Genomic DNA, 20,331 nt, shown 5'->3' with positions numbered 1-20,331 from the left:
ATGTTTCAAACAGTAGTGCTTAAAAGTGACTCTGGACATTCAGCCAGCTGAGCCTCCAAGTCGTGGGCGGAGACACTGTTGTGGGGGCGGAGTTAGGAAAATTGGATGCGCTGTACTGTCAAAAATTCAATTGGATTCAGTTGTCATTTGTTTCTTCAACTATTTCCTTCACCAGAAACAAGGCCCTGGCCACTCCTTGGTCGGCTAGCGTGACTCATAAAGTTTTGGCGTGCCCATGGCAACGCCAAGCAACAACACGGTGCACGTGCGCCGGCGAGAGCGATGTGAAATGGCCATGTGGTGAAAAGACGTGTTTGGGGAAGCCATTTTATTTATAGCCAGTTTATTTATTTACAGCCGTTTCCTCATTCCACCAGTTTTGGCCGTTGTGAATCCTGCGGCAAAACGTTTTTCTTTATAAATTTCGAACATACAAAACGACAAATCATATTAGAACGACCTTCTTTGTATCAATTAAAAAAAAAAAAAAAGAAAAAAGGGCCCATAACAAAAAATATTGAGGTCATGGCAGCCAACTCAAGTGGCGCATCATACAAACGTGAATGTCCGGCGGGCGGCGTAAACCCGCAAAGAAGAAAACGTCAAAGCGTCGGTCCCGGTGTGGCGCTTCCCTGCCTGCCGAGGAGCCGCTGGAAAAGCGAATCGTCCTTCTGGCACAGCGCCGCCGGCGTGTCGAAGTCCACCACCTTCCCGCCGTGCATCACCAGCACGCGCTCGCAGTCCATGATCGTGTTGAGCCTGGTGCATGTGGACATGTGGACATGTGAACACCAACACACACGCACACACACACTTACTGACCTATGCGCGATGGTGAGGACCGTCTGGTGCCGGAACCTGTCGGCGATGGTCTTCTGCAGCAGTTGGTCCGTCTTGTGATCCACGCTGGCCGTGGCCTCGTCCACACATAGAACCTACGCGGAGGCTTCCGTCATCATCCGCGCCCAGCGCAAGCGGAGGATTGCGATCTGACCTTGGCCCGAGTGAGCAGTGCGCGGGACAGACACAGCAGCTGGCGCTGACCCACGGAGAAAGTCCGGCCTCGGTCCAGAAGCTCAGCATCCAGACCACCTGGCGCGGACAGAGAAGTGTCAATCGAAAGAAAATATCACCTGGCACAAGCGAATCTCGTCCCTCACCCATGGCATTGACCACGGAGCCGAGGTGACACTGGTCCAGGACCTCCAGAAGCTGCTGGTCCTGGTGTTGGCCACAGGGGTCCAGATTCTCTCGGACGGTTCCGCTGAACAGGAAAGGATCCTGAGGAATGATGGCCAGCCTGGACCTGCCGTGGACACACAGAGCATTAGAGACGGCAGTTGGAAAAGCCGAGCAATTTTTAAAAGCCCGTGAGAGGTCACCGGAGCTGATGGAGCCCCACGCTGGCGACGTCCAGCCCGTCCAGGAGGATCTCGCCGCCACTCAGCTCCACCATGCGGAAGAGCGCGGCGAACAAAGACGACTTGCCCGAGCCCGTGCGGCCCACGATGCCCACTTTCTCACCGGCTCGCACCACCAAGCTCACGTCGTCCAAGGCCTTGGGAAGACCTTCCCTGTAGACCAGGACCACCTGGCGGAACTCCACGCTCCCGCACTGGGGCCATGACGGCGGCAGCTGGAAACACAAACCGGACCCGCCCGCCGCTGAGTCGCTTCTTCGGGTGACCGTCGTTAGGTTTGCCGCCTGCCTACTTCCGGGTTCTGCTGCTGAGGTTCCGCCGGGAGCTGGTTGGAATATTCGTGGGCTCTCTCCACGCTGACCAGCTGCATCTCGGTCTGCGTGAAGGCGAAGATCAGGCCCGACAGCAGCGAGGTGATGGACAGCGCGTACGACAGCGACAAACCCACCAAGCCTGAAACGCACGCGAAGAGGTCATAGCAGCTCGTGAACGTTACCGGACCACAGGTAGCAGATAAGCCCCGCCCATACCCGGGTCCACCACCCTCATGTGGTGCTGTACGACGGCCGCGCCGGCGAGGCCGGTCACCACGGCGACGCCCATGAGCTGCAGGCGGATGTCCAGCCACTGCGTGGCGGCGTTGCTCAGGAACAAGCAGCGCTGGTTCTTGTCCAGCCGACGCACGCTCTCCTCCTCGAACCTGACCAAAACAACGCTCATCATTCCGCGCGTCCGCTGCGCCGTCGCCCTCTTACCTGGCGCAGCTGCCGCTGGCCCGAATGGTGGCGAGGCCGGCGAGCGTCTCCGAGAAGTGCGAGTAGACGGGCGAGAGCGTGACGCTGCACAGTCGCTTGAGCTCGCGCGAGGTGTGCCGGTAGTAGGACTGCGTGCGCAGGTAGAGCAGCGCCAAAGGCGGCAGCGCCAGCAGCAGCCAGGGCAGCGCCAAAGTCATCACGGCCAGCGTGCCCAGCAGAGCAAAGACGTTGGCCAGCAGGATGTTGAGCACGAAGGGCAGGCTGTCGTCCACGGCGTACACGTCCGACGAGAAGCGGTTGAGGACGCGCCCCAGCGGCGTGGTGTCGAAGAAGCTCACCGTGGCCTGTCGACATAAACCCCTCAGTTTTAGCGTGACCTCAAAAAGCGATGCAATGGCGCCATCTACAGGGAACTACAGCCCTTCACAGCCTGGCGTGCACACACATCGGGGGGAAGCAAACCGGCGCTCACCTTGACGACGCGATCCAGGAGTCGGTCGTGGATGGAGGCGGCGGCGCAGAGAGCGCCGTAAGCAAAGAGGAAAGCTCGCAGGGCGGTGAAGACGCTGTTGGCGCCCGCTATGGCGCCGTACACCGCCAGGTAGAAGCGCACTTCGCTGCCGGGCTCCGGTGCCGGCGACAAAGGAGACCTAAGGGTGGGGAAGGTGACGAGTTATCTTTTATAGTTGCGTGTAAAAGAAAAAAGTTGAGATGTTTGATAAGCTGCCGGCTGGAGTGTGCTCACGTGAAACTCCCGCCAGAGAAGAGCAGCAAGCGAGGCGAGGCGAGGGAGCCGCAGCAGGAGCGGTTGGCGCCGGCCGACGCGTTGCTCTTCAGCGCCGAGATCCAGTGAGACAGCCACCAGTCCGACGCGTTCTTAGAGGCTACGCGCGACACAAGCGTCACGCTGACAACGCCGAGCGGCTCGGTCAGAGCGGACGCCGACCTTGCATGGCGAGGAGCGACATCAAAACGGAGGCGGCCAGGACTCCGCCCACCGCCACCCAGTAGGCGCGGTACACTTCCCACGACAGACCTCCCGCCTGCTTCTTCTCGGAGTCCGAACGGTCGCCCTCGTCGTCGTCCAGACAAAGCTCTCGGAGGGAAGTCTCCTCCTCCTCCTCCACCTCAGCTATCGTAGCAGCGTCACAATAAAAGTAGAAGCATCCAAGAAAGCGGAGAACTTCACGCACCTTTTTCTTTGTCCTCCTCGTTGAGTTGCGTCGGTTCAGCTTCCAGCAGAGGAAGAATTTCTGCTGGCGAACCTGAAGACAACAACAAAGTCTGGAAAAGACGCCATTCATCCGAGACGTTTCCCCACTAGAGGGCGCCGTGAGTCATATTTTCCAGCCAATCTGAAAGCAGCTGACCCGCGTTGACCACGGTGCCGTTATCCATGAGGACGACCACGTCGGCGGCGTCCAGCAGCTCCACGCGGTGCGTGCAAAGGATTCTGGTCTTTCCCGCCAGCTGCTCCAGGATACACTTGCGCATGAGGTGCCGAGCCACCTCGGCGTCCACCGCCGCCAACGGGTCGTCCAGCAGGTACACGTCTTTGTCCTACGCACATGAAAATCACGTGTGCCGTCGGATGAAAAGGCGAAAAACGGCGAGCGCGCCTCACCATATAAACGGCCCTGGCGAGGGCCAATCGGGCCTTCTGGCCTCCGCTCAGCGTGACGCCATTCTCGCCCACTTCGGTCAGGTCGCCGTTGGGTAGAATCTGGGAGAAAGCGCCATTTCAAATGAACCCAAGGTCAAGTCGAGGCACGGCGTGGCCGACGTACGGCGAGGTCGTCGGCCAAAGCGCAGGCCTCCACCACGGCCCGGTAGAAGGAGGCGTCGTAGCTTTTGCCAAACAGGATGTTGTCGCGGACGGAGGCGTGCTGGATCCACGGCTCCTGCGCCGCCAAGCCCAGGCCGCGCTCGCGATCCGCCACGTACACCACGCCGCTGTGCCTACCGAGGATGCGTCAGGTCCAGAAAAAAAAAAAAGGAAAGAAAAATGAGCCTTACCTGTTGAGTTCCCCGGTGATGGCGGCCAGCAACGAGCTTTTTCCGCAACCCACTTTTCCGACCACCACCGTCAGCGACCCCTGGAAAACGACGAACGCGTGTCGTCACGGTAACAGCCGCGAGTGTACAAGGTTGTGTCTCGCCACCTTTCTTATGCTGAGATTGAGGCCGTGCAGTAGCAGCAGAGGTCCAGTAGGGGCGCCGCTGTCCAATTCAGCATCCCCCTGGGGCCCCTGCCAACTAAACGTGCCCTGATTCAACAGCACCGCCGTCTCCTTGTCTTCAGGCCACACTGCATTTGGGAATTTTTTTTTTTACATCTACGGCGTCGCAAGGTGACAAACCGATTGAGTCAGCGGCGAGAGGCGGAGCCTACCCAGGGCGTAGTAAGCCTGCAGATTGCGGTTGGTGAGTCCGAAGAAGCGCTGGATGCGCTCCAGCGACACCTTGGCCTCCAGGATGCCGTTCAGTACCCACGGGAAGGCGTTGAGAGGAACGATCAGCATTCCCACCAGCGCCAACGTGGTGAACACCTGCAGGGGAGAGGAAACCAGCAGACCAAGTCAAAGGAAGCCGTGAGGCATCTTAAGCTGCGTTTGCGCTTGCCTTGGCGGCGGTGAGCTGGTGGCCAAGGAGCACGTAGGTGAGGAAGGTCAGGATGGAGATGACCACGGGCAGCGCGGCCCACGTGTACACGCACATGGCGTCCAGGTACTTGACGGCCTTGAGGTGCGACAGCTCGCCGCCGCGACACGTCCCCACTTTACGGGCAAAGTGGGACTCCCAGCCGTAGAACTTGATGACGCGGATCCCCAGCAGGAGCTCCGTCATCAGCTGGGAGCACGTTGACGAAAGTAACGGGACGGCTGTCAATCACGACTGGATGGAGGGCTCACCTTGACCCGGGCGTCCTTGTATCGCAGCATGTGCTGGTTGTTGCTGACGATGCGAGATGCCAGAAACTTGTTGAAGGGGACCAGCAGCAAAGCCACGCCCAGCCCGCCCAGGAAGGCCACGCCCACCTGCAGGTAAAGCAGGTAGAGGGCGATGCCCAGTTGGAAGGGGAGGCTCCACAGCTCGTGGAAGCTGTTGAAGAAGTTGACCACGCGCTCCGTGTCGGCGCTCATCAGGTTGACCACCTCCCCCAAGGACAGACGGGCCAAACCGGCGCCGCCCACTCGCAGCGCCTTGCCGTAAATGGCCGACACCAGGGCGGCGCGGGCCGAAAGAGCCACCTAAAGAAAAGACAACGAAAAGGAGAAGCGCCGTGTGGTTGTGTGCGCCAAACAAAAGTCCCACCTTGGACACTTGGAAGGAGAAGATGTTCTGGAGGACGGCGCAGAGGAGGGAGCTGGCGAAGAGGGCGGCGCAGCACCAGGCGCCGTTACTGACTGGGGCATCCTGGTCCTCCATGAAGCCCACCAGGAGGCTGAGCAGGAGAGGCCCGCAGAACCGCAGCATGTTGACCGCCAGCTTCAGCACCCCCAGGACGTAATAGCGCCCTCCAAAGGCCACGTGCAGGACGCGCAACAGGCTCACGTCGCCGACCAGCTCGGGCAACTCCTCCCCGAAGTCGCAGACCGGCCGAGGCCAGGGGTCAGGCGCCGGCCCCCAGCGGCACCTGGCCCAGCTCCGGTGAAAGCGGCGCCGGATGACGGCGGTGCGCAGGCTGCGGGGGAGGTGGTAGACGCGGGCCGCCCGGTCCAACTCGCCCCGCTGGCCCCGCCGCAAAAGCGGCGTTAGCCACAGGTAGAAAAGGCGGGAGAAGCACCCGCTGCCGTCTTCCGCCACCATCTCGCCCGTGTCCTCCTCAGGAAGCAGCGGCGTCACATCCTCGTCTTGGCCACGCGACATGGGTCCTTGCGTGCATGGCGGCCGGCACGCTAGCCCCGCAAAGTACAGCAGGACGGGGAGCGTCCTCGCGGCGGCCAGAACCAAGCGTGCCAAAAGGAGGGTTCCGCTCGAGGTCACAGGGAGGGTTCCTACACATTTCCAAACGCCAACTGTCAACAAACTATTTTCACTTAAACCATTTCAAAATAAAAGTGGGATTTTTTTATTTATCTATAATAAACAATTTGGCAAAATATCCTCCCATATTGAAATAATGTGAAATTCCATACTTTGGAGGTAGATGAGGAAGGTGACGACGAGGTGCGGGACGCACAGAAGCACGGACAGGCCGAGCAGCAGAGGGCCCCGCGTCCATCGCGGGAGGACGGCCACCGCGCCCATGTGGACCAGCCAGGCCAGGGCGCCAAATCCGCCGGCGAGGGCGTCCGGGTACATGTCAGGCCGCCGGGCTGCCACCGCCAGCGCCACGTCGGCAGCGAACAGCGCCGACGCCAACGCCGACGCCACTAAGCGCAGCAAACTGCCACAAGGTGGCGCTGCCCACACGAGATTGCACCTAATAACATTCACAGTCAATCGACGCAATTGTGGTTCTGAAATGAGAGAATCCCAATGTTTACCTGGCCACGCCCATGTAGAAGGCAGCAAGAGCGGCCATGACGGTGTGGGGCAGGACGCCGAGGACCAGCTGGTTAAAACAGACGCCCACGTGTCCATCTTGCCACAACGGGAACGGCTGCTGATGGTCCGTGTGGCAAAACTCCACCAGCAGCGCCGTGGGCCCGAAGACCCCCATGCCGGCCTCTAATGGACCCACATCTCTATCTAAGAAGGAAGCAAAAACAGTTAGGTTGGTTTGAGGGTGATTACATCGAAATCAGACAATCAGTGTCGAGATGACAAAAGGTTCCCACTTCAAGGCAAAACATTTCTTTGTGGTGTTCTTTGCAGGGTTGGAATAGTTCTGGAATTTTCATCATATTTTAGATTTTGAATCTAGTTTTAATTTGTTTTTAGGTAGGTAAGGTAAAGGCTGAGAGTTTAGAAATAATAATAATAAATTATATTTATAACGCACTTTATATTCGGAGAATCTCAAAGTGCTACATGGCAGATAAAAACAAGAAAACAAACCAAGGACAAGTATAAAACAACTGGACGACGACCAAATGAAATGAACCAAACCAAAGAAATGAATAAATATCATACTTTGGAGTGCAACTGCCATTTTAATTGAATATTAATGATTGGTAGATCGCGAAATATTGCAACTTTCGTTCATTTGTGTTTTTATTTATTTTCATCTGGCAGGTGCATTTATTGGCTATGTCTCTTAATGATTAACGATCACAAATTCTATTTGTTTTCATCTGCATTGAAGATGTCACATTATAGTTTGGACGGACGTTTTAAAGCAAGCGAATATTTTGGTGGTATTTTACGAAAGAAATGTCAGCACTTACCTTAAGAGATAAATAGAAGTTCGACGAATGACGAAAAGGTGCCAAACCGGTTGGACCCCGAAAATAAACACGCGCAAACACTAGATTAACAATATTTGCTAAACGAGAACATAGGCCATTTCAATAGTAAATATGTATTACTCACTTCAGCGCTTTAACCCCACGTCAGACAAACACACTATGACGGGAAATTGAAATAAAAGTAAAATAACAGTATTATCGGTCGCTTATTGATGATGTTAAATGCCAGGTGACATATATTTTATTTCTTACACATTTTTAATAATTACACCCAAAGCGCAAAAACAACGGCATTCCAAACAAATTTTGGAATTAAAAATTAAATTCGAAATTAAATTAATCGTTATTGTCGTTTCTTCGACGTAAATCCGTCGCTTACTGATGACGTCAAAGCAGTCACCCAATCACGCGTCGCCCTCAACGAGGACTCGACCGTTTTTAATATTATATATAATGTATTAATAATTTAATATTATATATAATAATAATAATATATATGTATATAATATATAATGTTATATATTATCAGTTTGACAATGTTTTTTTATATATTTATATTTATTTATACACGGTATAAAATAAACTGGTGGTTTCCTGTGATGGCCTCAAACATTAAATTGTTAGAAATTAAACTATTATTATTAAATGTAAATTAAATTAATGTAAAAAGGTTAGCAAGGAACATAAATTAAAAAGACAAAGTTTATTTTAAATAGCTGTCTAAGGCATCTTTAATGATAGAAAATGGTCTCTAGAGGTCTTTTACAAAGCATTAATGAAGCAAATATACAATGTCACACATCATATTTCAATACACTGTACAACGTCCTCCTCCTTCACTACATCATTGAGGGAGCGGACCAAGATAAATAATACCAGCAGACTCTCCCCCTCCTTTCACGCACTTTGTGCGTCTCCTTTCGTGCCAAGTTTGGGGTCGGTGTCTCTCAAGCTGCTTTACGTAAAAGGGGAACAAGTGCTCAGACGCTGCTTGATGTGGATTTAACGCTTTCACGCACACCGACGATTGCATCCTGTGGTGATTGTCGCGTCACTGTGGTCCGACCGGTTCATAGCTTATGAGGTTAAAAACAGATTTAAAATGTTGTATGAAACAATGTGCATGATAATACTGGTGTCAACGATGGTGCAAAATCCTTTAACGAAGAGATGAAGCGAAATTGGCATTGAGCCCCAATCCCACCGAGGGGCGAACAATTTCGAATGTCACGTTTTCATCTGCGTCATTCAAGGTCGCAAATGTTTGCGGAACGAATGTTCGAAAACACTCGCAACTGGGCGGGAAAAAAATCCACATGCGTCAACTTAAAAGTAGGCAGCAAATGTCAATGTAAAAATAACCGTTAAAAACGTAACCCTGGGAGCTTCAAGCACACGGAGAAGGAGGAGGCGGTAAACAAAATGGTGGCTGCTTTGAGATAAGGACACAAAATGGAGGCCGCTCTGACTGGAGTCCTGCCGTTGCACGTAGGCTGGCGTGTGTCAACTTTGTCCGTTTCCAAAAGGGGTCATAAATAAGTTGGAGTCTCTTCAGCCTGCTTTTTCTTTGTACATGGCGTTCCACAAGAGTCGCACAAGAGTCCTTTTTCCTTTTTTCTTTTTTTTGAAGCAGTGGCTTCGGGGTCCCAGTATGGGACAAGCGACGAACTCCAGTTTTTCAATGTGGAGTCTTGTTGTTTTCTCACAGGTTCTTGGTGTTTATGTGTGTCTTGTAATGCTTGGTCAGGTGGTCGCTCCTCATGAAACGCTTCTGACACTGGTTGCACTCAAAGCGTTTGTCTCCTACACACACACACACACACACACCAAAAGTTAGATTCATCTTTGCAACAGAATACAACTTACGTCAACGAACAAGTGACAGGCAGAACAATGCAAGGCTCTTCCACTAGGTGGCAGAAGGTGCCACAAACCTGTGGGTCCTCCAGTTGCCACTAGTGGCCCAGAAGAATAAGTTCTGGCTCAACTACCAGCCTGCTCGACATTTGAGTAAATGGAGACGTGTGGCGTGCGAGCGGCGTACCCGTGTGCGTCCTGGCGTGACGCTGCAGCTCGTCGCTGCGCGTGAAACGCTTGCCGCAGAAAACCCAGTTGCAGACGAAGGGCCGCTCGCCCGTGTGCAAGCGGACGTGCGCTCGGAGCAGCGACGTCTTGCGGAAGGTCTTCTCGCAGCCGGGAAAGTGACAGATGTGCTTCCGCTTGGCCACGTCGCCCGGCCTGCGGGCGGGGGGGGGGGGCAGCGTTAGTGACAGTGGCCTTCCCGTTCCGACATTGGACGAGGACGAGCGACTCATCTGCAGCTCGTATTGCGCAATACCTTTTCTCAGCGTCTTTACAGTTGGGGCACGTGCAGGCCATGCGTCGCTTCTTCTCACCGGCGTGTCCGGGAAGTTCCAGCGTGAGCGTCTGGTCGACGTGGATGGCGGGCTGGCCGTGAGCCGCCATCCCCGCCAGTTGGAGGCCGCCGCCCTGCATGGTCTGCACTGTCAAGTGCTGCTGGCCTGAAAGAAAACCAAAACCCATCATTTGAAATCGTTTTTCCACTGGGCGCCATTTCAACGACATCCCTCCCTCACCTCCTGCGTTGGTGATAGTGACGGGAACTCCCTGCACTTGGACGCCATTGATGCTGATGGTCTGCACCGCCTGCGCCGCCGACGACAGCGGAGACGTGTTCAGCGCCATCATTCCGCCCGCCGGTGCAATTTTGGCCAGCGTGCGCTCCTTTCTGCCGCCCGTCGAAGTCTTCTTGACAACGGCGGGGGTAGGGGGCGGCGAGGCGGGGGTGGCGACAGGAGTAGTGGGCGTCGTCGCCGTGGAGATGGCATCCTGGATTTGCACCGACCGCCACTCGCCGGCTCCCGTCTTAAAAAAGAGCTGACAAAAGAAGACATTTTGCGTATTGTTCAGCGCTGGGAAGGAATGAGGAGAAGTTGCACAAATTGGCGAGACGGGTCGGCTCTACCCACCTGCGTTGGCGCCGTGTCCGGTGACGCCACCTGCAGGCCGGAGGGCGCGGGCGATTGGCGCTGCGGGACGGGCGGCAGCGAGGCGGAGGCGGCCTGCACCACTTTCAGGGCCTGCTGGGGGATCTGGACCACAGGAGGGTCCTGCTTCGGGGGCACCAGTTGCACCTGCTGTACCATGGCCGGCTGGCCGGGACTCTGCACGATCAGCAGGTTGTTCCCCGCCTGCAGAGACCAAATCAAACTTGATTACTCAAGGTCAGCCATCTGTGAATGATGAGGCTGGAAATGTCGACATTCTTTCTTTTTTTTTTTTCCCGGGTCGCCGCTTTGTATACATTGTTCCCAACCTGAATGATGTTGTCCGCAGTTTCTATCACGATGGTCTCCATCTGCTCCGGGGGCGGAGAAGGAACCTGCGGCAGCGGAGGAAGCGAAAGCTGTGGCGGCGGCGGCGGGGCTTGAGCGTCCAGCATCATTTTCTTCTTCCTGCCTCGTCGCGGCTTTCCCACCACGGCGGGCGCCGTCGCCGTCTCGGTTACGATCTGAGCGCCGCCCACCTCCCCCGTCGCCACATTGAGCGGCAACTGCAACAAGTTGGCGGCGGCGCTTGACCTCCTCGTTTTGGGCGAAGGTTTGATGGCGACCGTCTTCTGCGGCAGGATAGGGGCGGCCACGGGGGCGACGGCCGCCTGGGCCGGCACGGACATGGGGGTGGTGATGAAGGCCTGGTTGGTGCCCGGTATGAGCTGGATCTGTCCGCCCTGCTGCATCACCTGGATGGTCTGGGTGCCCTGGATCTGCGGCATGACCTGGTATTGGATGTTGGCGGGGGACTGGGGGCCGGGGCGGCCCGGGCTCTGCTGGATGGTGAGCACGATGGGGCTGCCGGGCGCGCCGGTGCCCAGGCCGGCCGGGAGCTGGATCACATTGCCCTTAGCTTGGAGGAAGCCTAGGTTCTTGGGAGGCGCCGGTGCGATGGGAGCCGGTTTGATTGGAAGGAGACGCCGGGGCTGCGGCGGGGCCGGCGGCGAGGCGGCAGGGGCTTGGGCGGCGGGCGGGCCGATCTTACTGCAGGTGGCAGCCAGCAGGGCCAAAGGAGACGGCTGGCTCTCTCCCTGTACACACAGACAATTCGAATTTTAGAATAAGCTTAATTAAAAATACGTCCAGCACGTCTCCTTCCTGTGTTGCCTCACCTGTGTGGTGATGCTCGAGGGCTGGAGATATTCACTGGGACTGACAGCGACAACGGTGGCCATGTTGTCCTTTAAATCTGCAACACAAACAAAAATTGGATCAAACGAGCAATAGCGTGTCATGGCCGAAATTCTGTCCATTTAGCAGCTTCATGGCTTCATCCAGGAAAATGTGTTTTAATCGCTTTCAATCATGTGGAAGGGGGCAAGTTATAAAGCCATGTTTTTTTGCTATTATTATTGCGGGTTTTTTTTTCTCAGTCAGGGAGGTTAGGAATGTCAAAAGGAGGTTCACCGCAATGAATTGGGGAGTACAAGCACACGCGCACATCACCTGACTGACCAGGACGCTGTTGCTTAGCAACATCAAAACATTCAGGAGACCGGTAGGTTTAAGCCATAGAAGGAATGATGTAGATGTGCATGAATAACTGGAAAAAAAAAAAAAGATGCAAGAGGAGCAAAAGGAGGAAAGACTCACACAATAGCAGACTGCAAAATTCTGAGGGATGCTGGTTTATACTGTTCTTATAAAAGTGTAAAGGCAAAAGTGTCAAAGGTTAGGATCCTTAAGTCCCTTGTAACCGTAGAAGGAGAGCAATGCATGACAAACGTGCAACTCACATGGTTGCAGCACAACTATTTGTCAGTTTCCAAATCAATTTTATTGATGTCCCGACCATTATGCAACAAGTGTAATTTAGTGGGCCACCATTATTTGCTCAATCAATGGGCTCAAGCAAAAAAGCTGCAGCAAAATGTCATTTGCCTCCATGCAACATTTGCATTGGACTCCCTTGGAATTAGTGTTCTTCATATCCTGGCCTAAAATTTGAAATCATCACTAAATTCTGAAGACGACTTCAAACATGGCTGTTTCTGCATTGCAATAAAGAAACCAAAGCAGCAATAAAACCAAAGCAGCAAAACAATAATTGCCAAATAAAAAGTGTCTTGACCTTTATTTATCAAATTATATAGAAGATAACCAAATATTAAATACCGTACGAGAGAAAGGAGGACAGAAAAGATGCCACACAAAATAAAAACATTTACAATTGTCTACTTCCAAATTACTCTGTAGTAGTAACAAGTACTTCAATTTGACATTTGATCACTAGCCGGCTTGCTCGCGTTGATTTGTTTGTGCTAATGACGTTAGCACACAAGCTACACACACACAAAAAAATAGAAGCAGCAGCAGCTCCGGTGGCTAACAACTAGCGGCTAGTCTAATCTGATTTATTTCGTGTGCGTTTTAGCAACGGCGGGAACAAAAAAAACAAGAAAGCCGCAATACGCAAATAATTACACGTAATATTGTGTTTATTAAAAGGGAAAAGGGGGGCCATTTGTGGGTTACGTTTGAGGAGAGACAAGTCCAAAAGCATCTTAGCTTAGCATGTTAGCTTACTCGGGCTAGCTCGGTGGCGCTAGCATCCGCGTAGTTAGCGAGTTAAACTCTTCGGTAGCAATACAGAAAAGGGAAAGCCAATTCAGGAAGTGTGACGGCTTCGGGTTTGACGCGAGCCCCCGCAGGGCGGCTTTAATTTCCATCCTTTGACCGCGGAATAGTGGCGCGTAGTCGCGTGCCACGCAAATTTCATGTTTTACCAAGTAGAAGGTAATATAAACGCCAATGTTTGAATTCCTACCCACCGCTCATGACGACATTCGCTGTCCGTTCAGCCTCGAAACGCAGCGAGCGCCGTGAGGAATACGCCCGCCCGCCTCTGCACCAATCCACGCGCAGAGGAGACTTGATTGGCGGCATAATCGACCAATCGCATTGAGACATAGCCGTGATTGCGATTCAATATAGCCAATTGGAGGGGGACGTCAAACGATGGCTGACGGCTAAGCCAATGGTTTCTGGAGAAAATGGCTTGAAGGGGCGTTTCTTCGCGCGACCTTGCAGCCTATTAGAGGAGGTTTGAACTTTGAGTGACGTGACAAACGTCCAATGTGAGATTTGAAGGGTGGGGCGGTACGAACAAGATTGACAAAGCCCTGGGCCAATCAGTTACACACACTCCAAATTTCCAGAATTACACACAAACAACATACACTTAATTTTTCTTTTCTTTTTTTACAGGATTATAGTAGTATTATATTATAATATATAAGTATATTATAGTGACATAGGAAGTCATTTTAATATGTAAGACTCAAAAGGAAAACACGCCAAATCCTGAACTTTTTTGTTTAAGCGTGATAGTTAAAAAAGTTTGTTTTTCCTTGAGAAACAAACAAAATAAAGCGAAAGCGGACATCACAAGTTTGCATTTTTTCTTTTATGTTGACTTAAAAAAGAGCCGCCATGTTGTGAGAAACACAATGAGCAAACCACATTTCAACACATGAAGACGACTCAGGGCAGACACACGTGCGCGCATAAACGCACACACACAAATTGTCTTGCAGCAAGGGATGATGGGAAAAGTCAACTTTACAAAAATCAAACAATGACATCATATACTGGAACCTCCAGTCAAACAATGCAAGCTTCCTCTGCTTCTGATCGCGTTGTTTAAAAAAAAAATCACCGAAACTAGTTTCGAGGGCAAATTTTTCAAACTCCGGCGAATGGCCGAATTCACCCTAAAATGGCCGCGGCAATGCAAAATGAGTGACATCCTGCTCAAAACGCTTTTTTTCCACTGCTGAGTGACTTTCTGAGGTCTCCTTGCATTGAGACAACAAATACAGCATGTTGTGTGTGTGCATGTCTGCCCTGAGAGCATCCTGAAGCCACCATCATCACATTGGACAGAAAGAGAGAAAGAGAAGGCTGGAGACAAAAGGGAGGCCCGGTCCAAACAGAAACAATCAAGCAAAAAGCACTTTAGCGTCCATCTGCCGTTTGCGCTCCAAACGGAGCTTCGAGGAAGGAAGGACAACGGCAAGCTTCTCCTGAACACCGGATCGGCGGCAGTCCGCGCAGGAACAACAAGAACCGAGAGAAGCTGCAGCGGGAGCAGGTCCTCCTTCCGGCCGACACTCAGGCCTCCACGTGGCGCCTTGAATTGGATCCAGCGTCATCATCAGAATCGCAACATAATAAAGAAATGCGTGCTTTGACGTACGTTGATGTTGTCGTTATTTGTGCTATGTGTGCACCTCCAGCGCCGCCCGGATGCTTTTGATCGACAGGTACATCTCCTCCTCGGGGTCGTAGTAATAAAACTTACTTAGGTAGGACACCAGCGACCTGCGTGCACAAAAAAAAATGAAGTTACGTTTTTCAAAGCGCTACTTTGATTGTGGTAATCGGACCTGGGTAGTGGAAGTTGTTGGATGTGATCGATGCGCACGGTTTGCCGGATGCAGAATCTGCAAAGGTGCTGCAGGGACTTGACGTTGCTGAAGCGGGACACGGGATAGAGAAGTTGCACTGGCGTTGGAGGAAGGCCTGTATTGCAAAAAACAAACAAAATTGAATAAAATTAGCATTAGGCTAGCAGGATGAAAGACGATGCTAAAACTGGCTTAAAAACACAATGTCTTTGTCCCATTAGCATTAGGCTAGCAGGATGAAAGACGATGCTAAAGCTGGTTTAAAAAAATCTTTGTTTTATTTATTTTTTTAAATTTTTGACTTTTCTAAGCGACCACTTCTTGGAAAGTCCGCAAAATTGTAAGTTGGGTTTGGTGGACCGCACAGCATTTAGCCTACCTGGTACTCGGGATCGCAGGAAGTAGAGGAACTTTCCGTTCTTGGAGTGCATGATGGCGCGCTCGATGAACTCCACCACCGAGTGGCAGCGGTCCTCAAACTTGGGGTGACACCATAAGCTGAATGTGCCTAAAATAATAATAAAAGAAATGAAATAAATTAAAATAAATAAATACAAATTTAAAATAAAAAAAAAATCTAATCAAATACGTTCTGGCTCAGCCTTAGCCGTGTCTCAAATGTCCCAAAATAAATGAAATCAAATAAAATAAATCGAATAAAATACGTTCTGGCTCAGCGTTAGCCGTGTCTCACCACGGTAGTGTTCCATGCGCGTGTGGTGCGTGACGCCCTGCGAGCGGAAACTGAGGCTGAGGATGTATCTCGGGTCGGAACTGTCTCGGACCAAGAACGATCCGTCGGGTTTGCCCTTCAGCTTCATCTCCGCGTCCTCCCAGTTCATCGGACCCCAGTACCAGCCGCACTGTGGACCCGCACAAACCCGACATCAGACATTTTTTACAGCGTGGCAGAGACGACGTGAGGACGGCTTACCTTCTCCAGCTCTCGGAGGCTGGCGGTGAAGTTGCTGGCTTCGGACCTGCGGAGGGCGCAGAGGACGGACGGCGGCGCCTGCCTGGAGGCGGGCGGCGTGTCGGCCTGCGCTGGGTTGACGTGAGGAAGCGCTCGCAGGAAAGCGTCTGAAACGATACGACACAGCGAAGGCTTGAGCGTCCCACCCTGTCATTGTCCACTCCCGTCCTGTTCCATTTGGTCATGTTGTTCTTGTCCCGCTCTGTCTTTTTATTTCATATCTCCGTATTGTGATTGCATCTTACCGTTCAGGCTGAGGCTGTGCTGCATGGTGGCGTGCGAGGGAGGAGCGGGAGGGGGGAGTGGCAGGGGGAGGGACTGCAAGGACGCACCCATCACGCTCAACAGGAAGCCGCCCGACTGGGGACCCGAGATGCCGTCTGGTGCGGACGCCAAGGGAAGGAGGAAAGGAAGAAAGGTGGGCAAGAAGGAAGTGTGTGAAGGGAAGGAAATGCGCCAGGAAGGAAGGAAGGAAGGAAGGAAGGAAGGAAGGAAGGAGGGAAGGAAGGAAGGAAGGAAGGAAGGAAGGAAGGAAGGAAGGAAGGAAGGAAGGAAGGAGGGAAGGAAGGAAGGAAGGAAGGAAGGAAGGAAGGAAGGAAGGAAGGAAGGAAGGAAGGAAGGAAGGAAGGAAGGAAGGAAGGAAGGAAGGAAGGAAGGAAGGAAGGAAGGAAGGAAGGAAGGAAGGAAGGAAGGTGGGAAGTCAGGACAGAAGGAAGGAAGGAAGGAAGGAAGGAAGGAAGGAAGGAAGGAAGGAAGGAAGGAAGGAAGGAAGGAAGGAAGGAAGGAAGGAAGGAAGGAAGGAAGGAAGGAAGGAAGGAAGGAAGGAAGGAAGGAAGGAAGGAAGGAAGGAAGGAAGGAAGGAAGGAAGGAAGGAAGGAAGGAAGGAAGGAAGGAAGGAAGGAAGGAAGGAAGGAAGGAAGGAAGGAAGGTGGGAAGGAAGGACAGAAGGAAGTGAGGAAAAAGGGGCACGTGTTGATTGGAAAATACAAAACCACATGCCGCCTCTGAGTTTGGATGCAACCAGAGAAACAAAGAAGAAGCAAAGACAGACAGGAAGACGAGACACATTGAGGACACAAAGACAGACAAAAAGGAGGTCGTGGCCGAAAAAGAAACTGAGAAAGGACGTAGAGACAGACAGGAAGTTGAGGCCAGACAAGTAGGTTAAGGGAGACAAGAAAATAGACAGCAAGTACGTAGAGACAGGCAAGAAACGACAAGTAGACAGACAAAAGCAGTGATGGACAAGAGGAAGGAGAGACAGACAGGAAGTGGAGGAGCAGGCTGTGTCCACAGGCCAGGTCCTCCAAAGGCCGCGTTTCCCCGTCCCAATTTCCAATTCTCCACGTGCCAGGAAGTAGTGACATTGACAGAAAGTCAAGAAGTACCTAAAAGGCTGAGACTTCGCCGTGGTGGAGGCGGCGGCGTGGGCGGGTGAGTGGTGTTGCTGGTCCCTCGCCGGGAGATGTCCACATCCACCAGAGACACCGTCTCCCCTGCATTCGGAGTTAGACCAACAGCGCCGCTGTCAACTCGTGTGCGCGTGTGCGCCTGACGAGCTGATCTTACCGGTGAAGGCCGAGAGGGAGGCGGGACAGAAGGCACCGTGGGCCCGGTTCAGCCCGCCGCTGCTGCCGCTGCTCCCGGCCGCCTCGTGATCCACGCTGAGCGACCACAACAATTAGCTATCACCAGTTGAATCATAACAAATCCTCGTCAAGGTCCTTTCACAGGCTTTACTCACCTGTCCGAGTCCAGCGCAGGTCCAGAGGCGCTCATGTGCGCGTCTGCCAGGGTCCCGATAGGGTTCCTGCAGTCCTGGTCCAGCAGGTGCGAGGAGCCGCTACAGCTCTTGGTACGGAATAATCTGCTCAGGCGGACCCTCAGCGAGCCCTTCTTGGACCTGGCGGCCAAGGCGGCCACCCTCAGCGTCTTGGTCGCCCCGCAGGGGGTCCGTGGGGCACTAGCGGACCTCTCCGGTCTCCTGCGGGGGGTGGAGGCCTGTGGGGAGTTCCGCGAAACCGGGTCGGCGGCTCGGGTCGTCTCATCGCTGACCTCCTCCATTGTCACTTCCGCTCGGAAAGAAGGCATTTTACCGTCCAGTTCTGGTTTCGTTCCGACTAAAAAGTGCCGGTGCCGTTCCTTGTCGTCCGGACTCCGGTCCTGCAAGCCCAGCCCGGCCACCTCGTCGCTGCCGAGCCCTTCCAGAACTAGCAGAGCGTCGCTGGTGACGGCCGGGTCGTCGGCATTCTCCTCACCCGGCGCGTGCGCCCCTTGACACGCGCAATGAGGGAGTTCGCCCGCTTTGAGGAGCATCTTTGGTACCGCGCCCACCCCCAGCTCCCCGAACCTCCGGGCCAACTCCAACACGGCTCCTTCCCGGTCCCGGCCGGCGCAGGTCCATCCAGGGTCGATGACGGCCAGCGGGGTGGAACCCCCCGACGGCGAGGACGGCAAAGGCCACTCGGGCGGGTTGGACAGCAGTCGGTGTCCGTGGCACACTTCTGCAGATCCTTGCGGCTCCGTGGACCGAGGGACCGGAGGACACGTCCCCCAGATTCTGTCCAGTTGATCCTGCTGTTGCTGGACCTCTTCCGGGGTCCGAGTGTTGTTACCGAGGGACAGTTCAGAGCAACCGGCCCCCGAGCCCAGACTCTGAAGGTCCAAGCCCAGCGGAGTCCTCTGCTGGTTCAGTTCTAAGATTCCGTCCCTATTCCGCACAAAGTCCGAGAAGACCAGCAGCTGAGGACGCAGACCAGAGGCGAACTCGCATCCCGGGGTCTGCGCGGGGCTCTGAGGCCGAGGAGGCGCACACGGTGGTCCTCCGCCGTCGCCGCGGCCGCCGTCAGGTGCAGCCGGGCCGCAAGAGGCCGGGGCTTTGTTCCGCTCGAGGCCCGCGTCTCGGCTAAGCTCCAAGGCTGCTTTGTGAGCCAGCGCTTCCCGGCCCAGCCCCGCCACCACGACCCCCCCCGGCGGCGCGGGGCCGCTCTCTGCATCCGGGCGGTCTTCCTCGGCGGCGGACACCAGGCGCATGAGCACGAAGTCGGGCGACATTTCCTGCGCGTCGCTCGTCATTTTGCTCTGGATGGCGCGCGCACGATCGGCAGGCAACGCGCGCGTCACATCGCAGCGCAAGTCGAAGAGCCAGCAGCCAAAGCGGGGCCGAAGCTCCCGTCGAGGCGCAGCGAGACAAAAGGCCGATTGGAGACGAGGAGGAGGACGACGTCAGCCGCTGCGTTCATCCTCTGCGGCGGCGCGCGCTTGGCCCGCGGCGGCGTGCAGGCGGAGGCCGGCCGCAGAGTCTCCGCTCAGTGAAACACAAGGCAGGCAGGCAGGGAGCGCCAGCACCTTGCTCTCCATCCAGGCCCCACCCGCGCGCTCAGCATCACTCGTGACGACACGACGATGATGAGCACACCGAATCATCTCGACTTGATTTACTTCCTGAAATCATCTCAACGACGTTTTTGGGCCTGGCCCACGCACTTATTCATTTAAAAAAAACGTTTCCTCAAAAATAAGGAAAAATAAATAGGACATGATAGCGTACATTATAAAACAAATAATAAAAAGGGAGTTTTTGGTTTTCATATCGTGAGCGAGTGAGTGCAAGTGAGTTTTTGTACAACAGGTGGCAGCAAAACAACAAAAAGACGAACTACTTCCGGTATTCAATCGGTGTTGCGGTAATTACTATCTCTGTCAACAGGGGGCGCTGTTTCGACCGAAACATTGAAATGTAAAAATCTCATTTTCCACTGGAAGTCATCGTCAATTACGTCATAAACATGTATGACAAACATGTGAGATTAAACGCTAAAATCAGTGACAGTGTATAGAGTGTGTTTGTGTGGACTGGCATGAGTGTGTGTGTGTGTGTGTGTGCATGAATGAGGAGAGCCGTTGCCATGGTTACCACAAGAGTTTTTGGCCCGCATCACACCTCACAGACGCTACATGGGCACACTTCAGAACAATGTGCATGTGTGGTGCTCTTCAGTGTGTGTGTGTGTGTGTGTGTGTGTGTGTGTGTGTGTGTGCACAGTAAAAGCGCATCCAGCGAGTCTTTACGTCGGGATGCGTTAATCCCAAATGATGCACAGCTTAATGCCCTCTCACTCTCATCACCTTTGAGCAAGCGGCATGTGCGAGGGGAGGAAGGGGGAAACGAAAAAAAGAGCGAGCGAGTGAGCAAACGAGAGGGAGGGATGGGATGGGATGGGAAGGCGTAGGATGGGTGAGTGTAATCATCAGAGCTTCTGGAAACTCTTATGGAGCAACACGCAGCTGAGCGGCGCAAAAGAACAACAAGTTGGGGGGCTGGCCATCTGACAATAGAAAGAAG

At 53.6% G+C, this 20,331-nt stretch overlaps 3 protein-coding genes across 8 annotated transcripts; all 3 read right to left on the bottom strand.

Annotated features, from left to right (window-relative positions):
* Positions 1-313: 313 nt before the first annotated feature.
* Positions 314-7,835, bottom strand: abcc10 (ATP-binding cassette, sub-family C (CFTR/MRP), member 10). Of its 2 annotated transcripts, none has more exons than XM_061274186.1 (24): positions 7,510-7,835; positions 6,667-6,871; positions 6,316-6,602; positions 5,492-6,174; positions 5,089-5,427; positions 4,799-5,026; positions 4,569-4,725; positions 4,339-4,484; positions 4,193-4,272; positions 3,964-4,135; positions 3,801-3,899; positions 3,547-3,736; positions 3,370-3,441; positions 3,123-3,308; positions 2,922-3,060; positions 2,649-2,826; positions 2,177-2,520; positions 1,952-2,121; positions 1,714-1,874; positions 1,383-1,636; positions 1,161-1,306; positions 995-1,092; positions 823-935; positions 314-759 (listed from the first exon to the last, which is right to left on the bottom strand). In XM_061274186.1, exons 2-24 carry the CDS (start codon positions 6,840-6,842, stop codon positions 603-605), a joined length of 4,575 nt encoding a protein of 1,524 aa, XP_061130170.1. In that variant the 5' UTR covers positions 6,843-6,871; positions 7,510-7,835; the 3' UTR covers positions 314-602. The 2 variants fall into 2 exon arrangements, with proteins under 2 accessions (XP_061130170.1, XP_061130171.1); XM_061274187.1 differs by having other exon boundaries at positions 7,655-7,835.
* Positions 7,836-8,232: 397 nt separating this feature from the next.
* Positions 8,233-13,449, bottom strand: sp2 (sp2 transcription factor). 5 transcript variants are annotated; one of them, XM_061274215.1, is made up of 8 exons: positions 13,376-13,449; positions 11,717-11,793; positions 10,868-11,635; positions 10,521-10,742; positions 10,128-10,428; positions 9,869-10,052; positions 9,575-9,768; positions 8,233-9,333 (listed from the first exon to the last, which is right to left on the bottom strand). In XM_061274215.1, the coding sequence occupies exons 1-8, from the start codon at positions 13,380-13,382 to the stop codon at positions 9,233-9,235; spliced, it is 1,854 nt and encodes a 617-aa protein (XP_061130199.1). In that variant the 5' UTR covers positions 13,383-13,449; the 3' UTR covers positions 8,233-9,232. The 5 variants fall into 5 exon arrangements, with proteins under 5 accessions (XP_061130199.1, XP_061130200.1, XP_061130201.1 ...); XM_061274216.1 differs by having other exon boundaries at positions 12,198-13,408; XM_061274217.1 differs by having other exon boundaries at positions 13,131-13,408.
* Positions 13,450-14,553: 1,104 nt separating this feature from the next.
* Positions 14,554-19,345, bottom strand: socs7 (suppressor of cytokine signaling 7). Its single transcript, XM_061274202.1, has 10 exons — positions 17,731-19,345; positions 17,556-17,650; positions 17,375-17,482; positions 16,232-16,366; positions 15,948-16,093; positions 15,708-15,876; positions 15,393-15,521; positions 14,993-15,128; positions 14,803-14,927; positions 14,554-14,736 (listed from the first exon to the last, which is right to left on the bottom strand). The coding sequence occupies exons 1-9, from the start codon at positions 19,059-19,061 to the stop codon at positions 14,825-14,827; spliced, it is 2,352 nt and encodes a 783-aa protein (XP_061130186.1). The 5' UTR covers positions 19,062-19,345; the 3' UTR covers positions 14,554-14,736; positions 14,803-14,824.
* Between the last annotated feature and the right edge of the window lie 986 nt (positions 19,346-20,331).

Source organism: Syngnathus typhle, linkage group LG3 (genome assembly GCF_033458585.1).
Source record: "Syngnathus typhle isolate RoL2023-S1 ecotype Sweden linkage group LG3, RoL_Styp_1.0, whole genome shotgun sequence".
NCBI classification, from domain to species: Eukaryota; Metazoa; Chordata; class Actinopteri; order Syngnathiformes; family Syngnathidae; genus Syngnathus; species Syngnathus typhle.
This window is presented reverse-complemented; position numbering and strand designations above follow the sequence as displayed.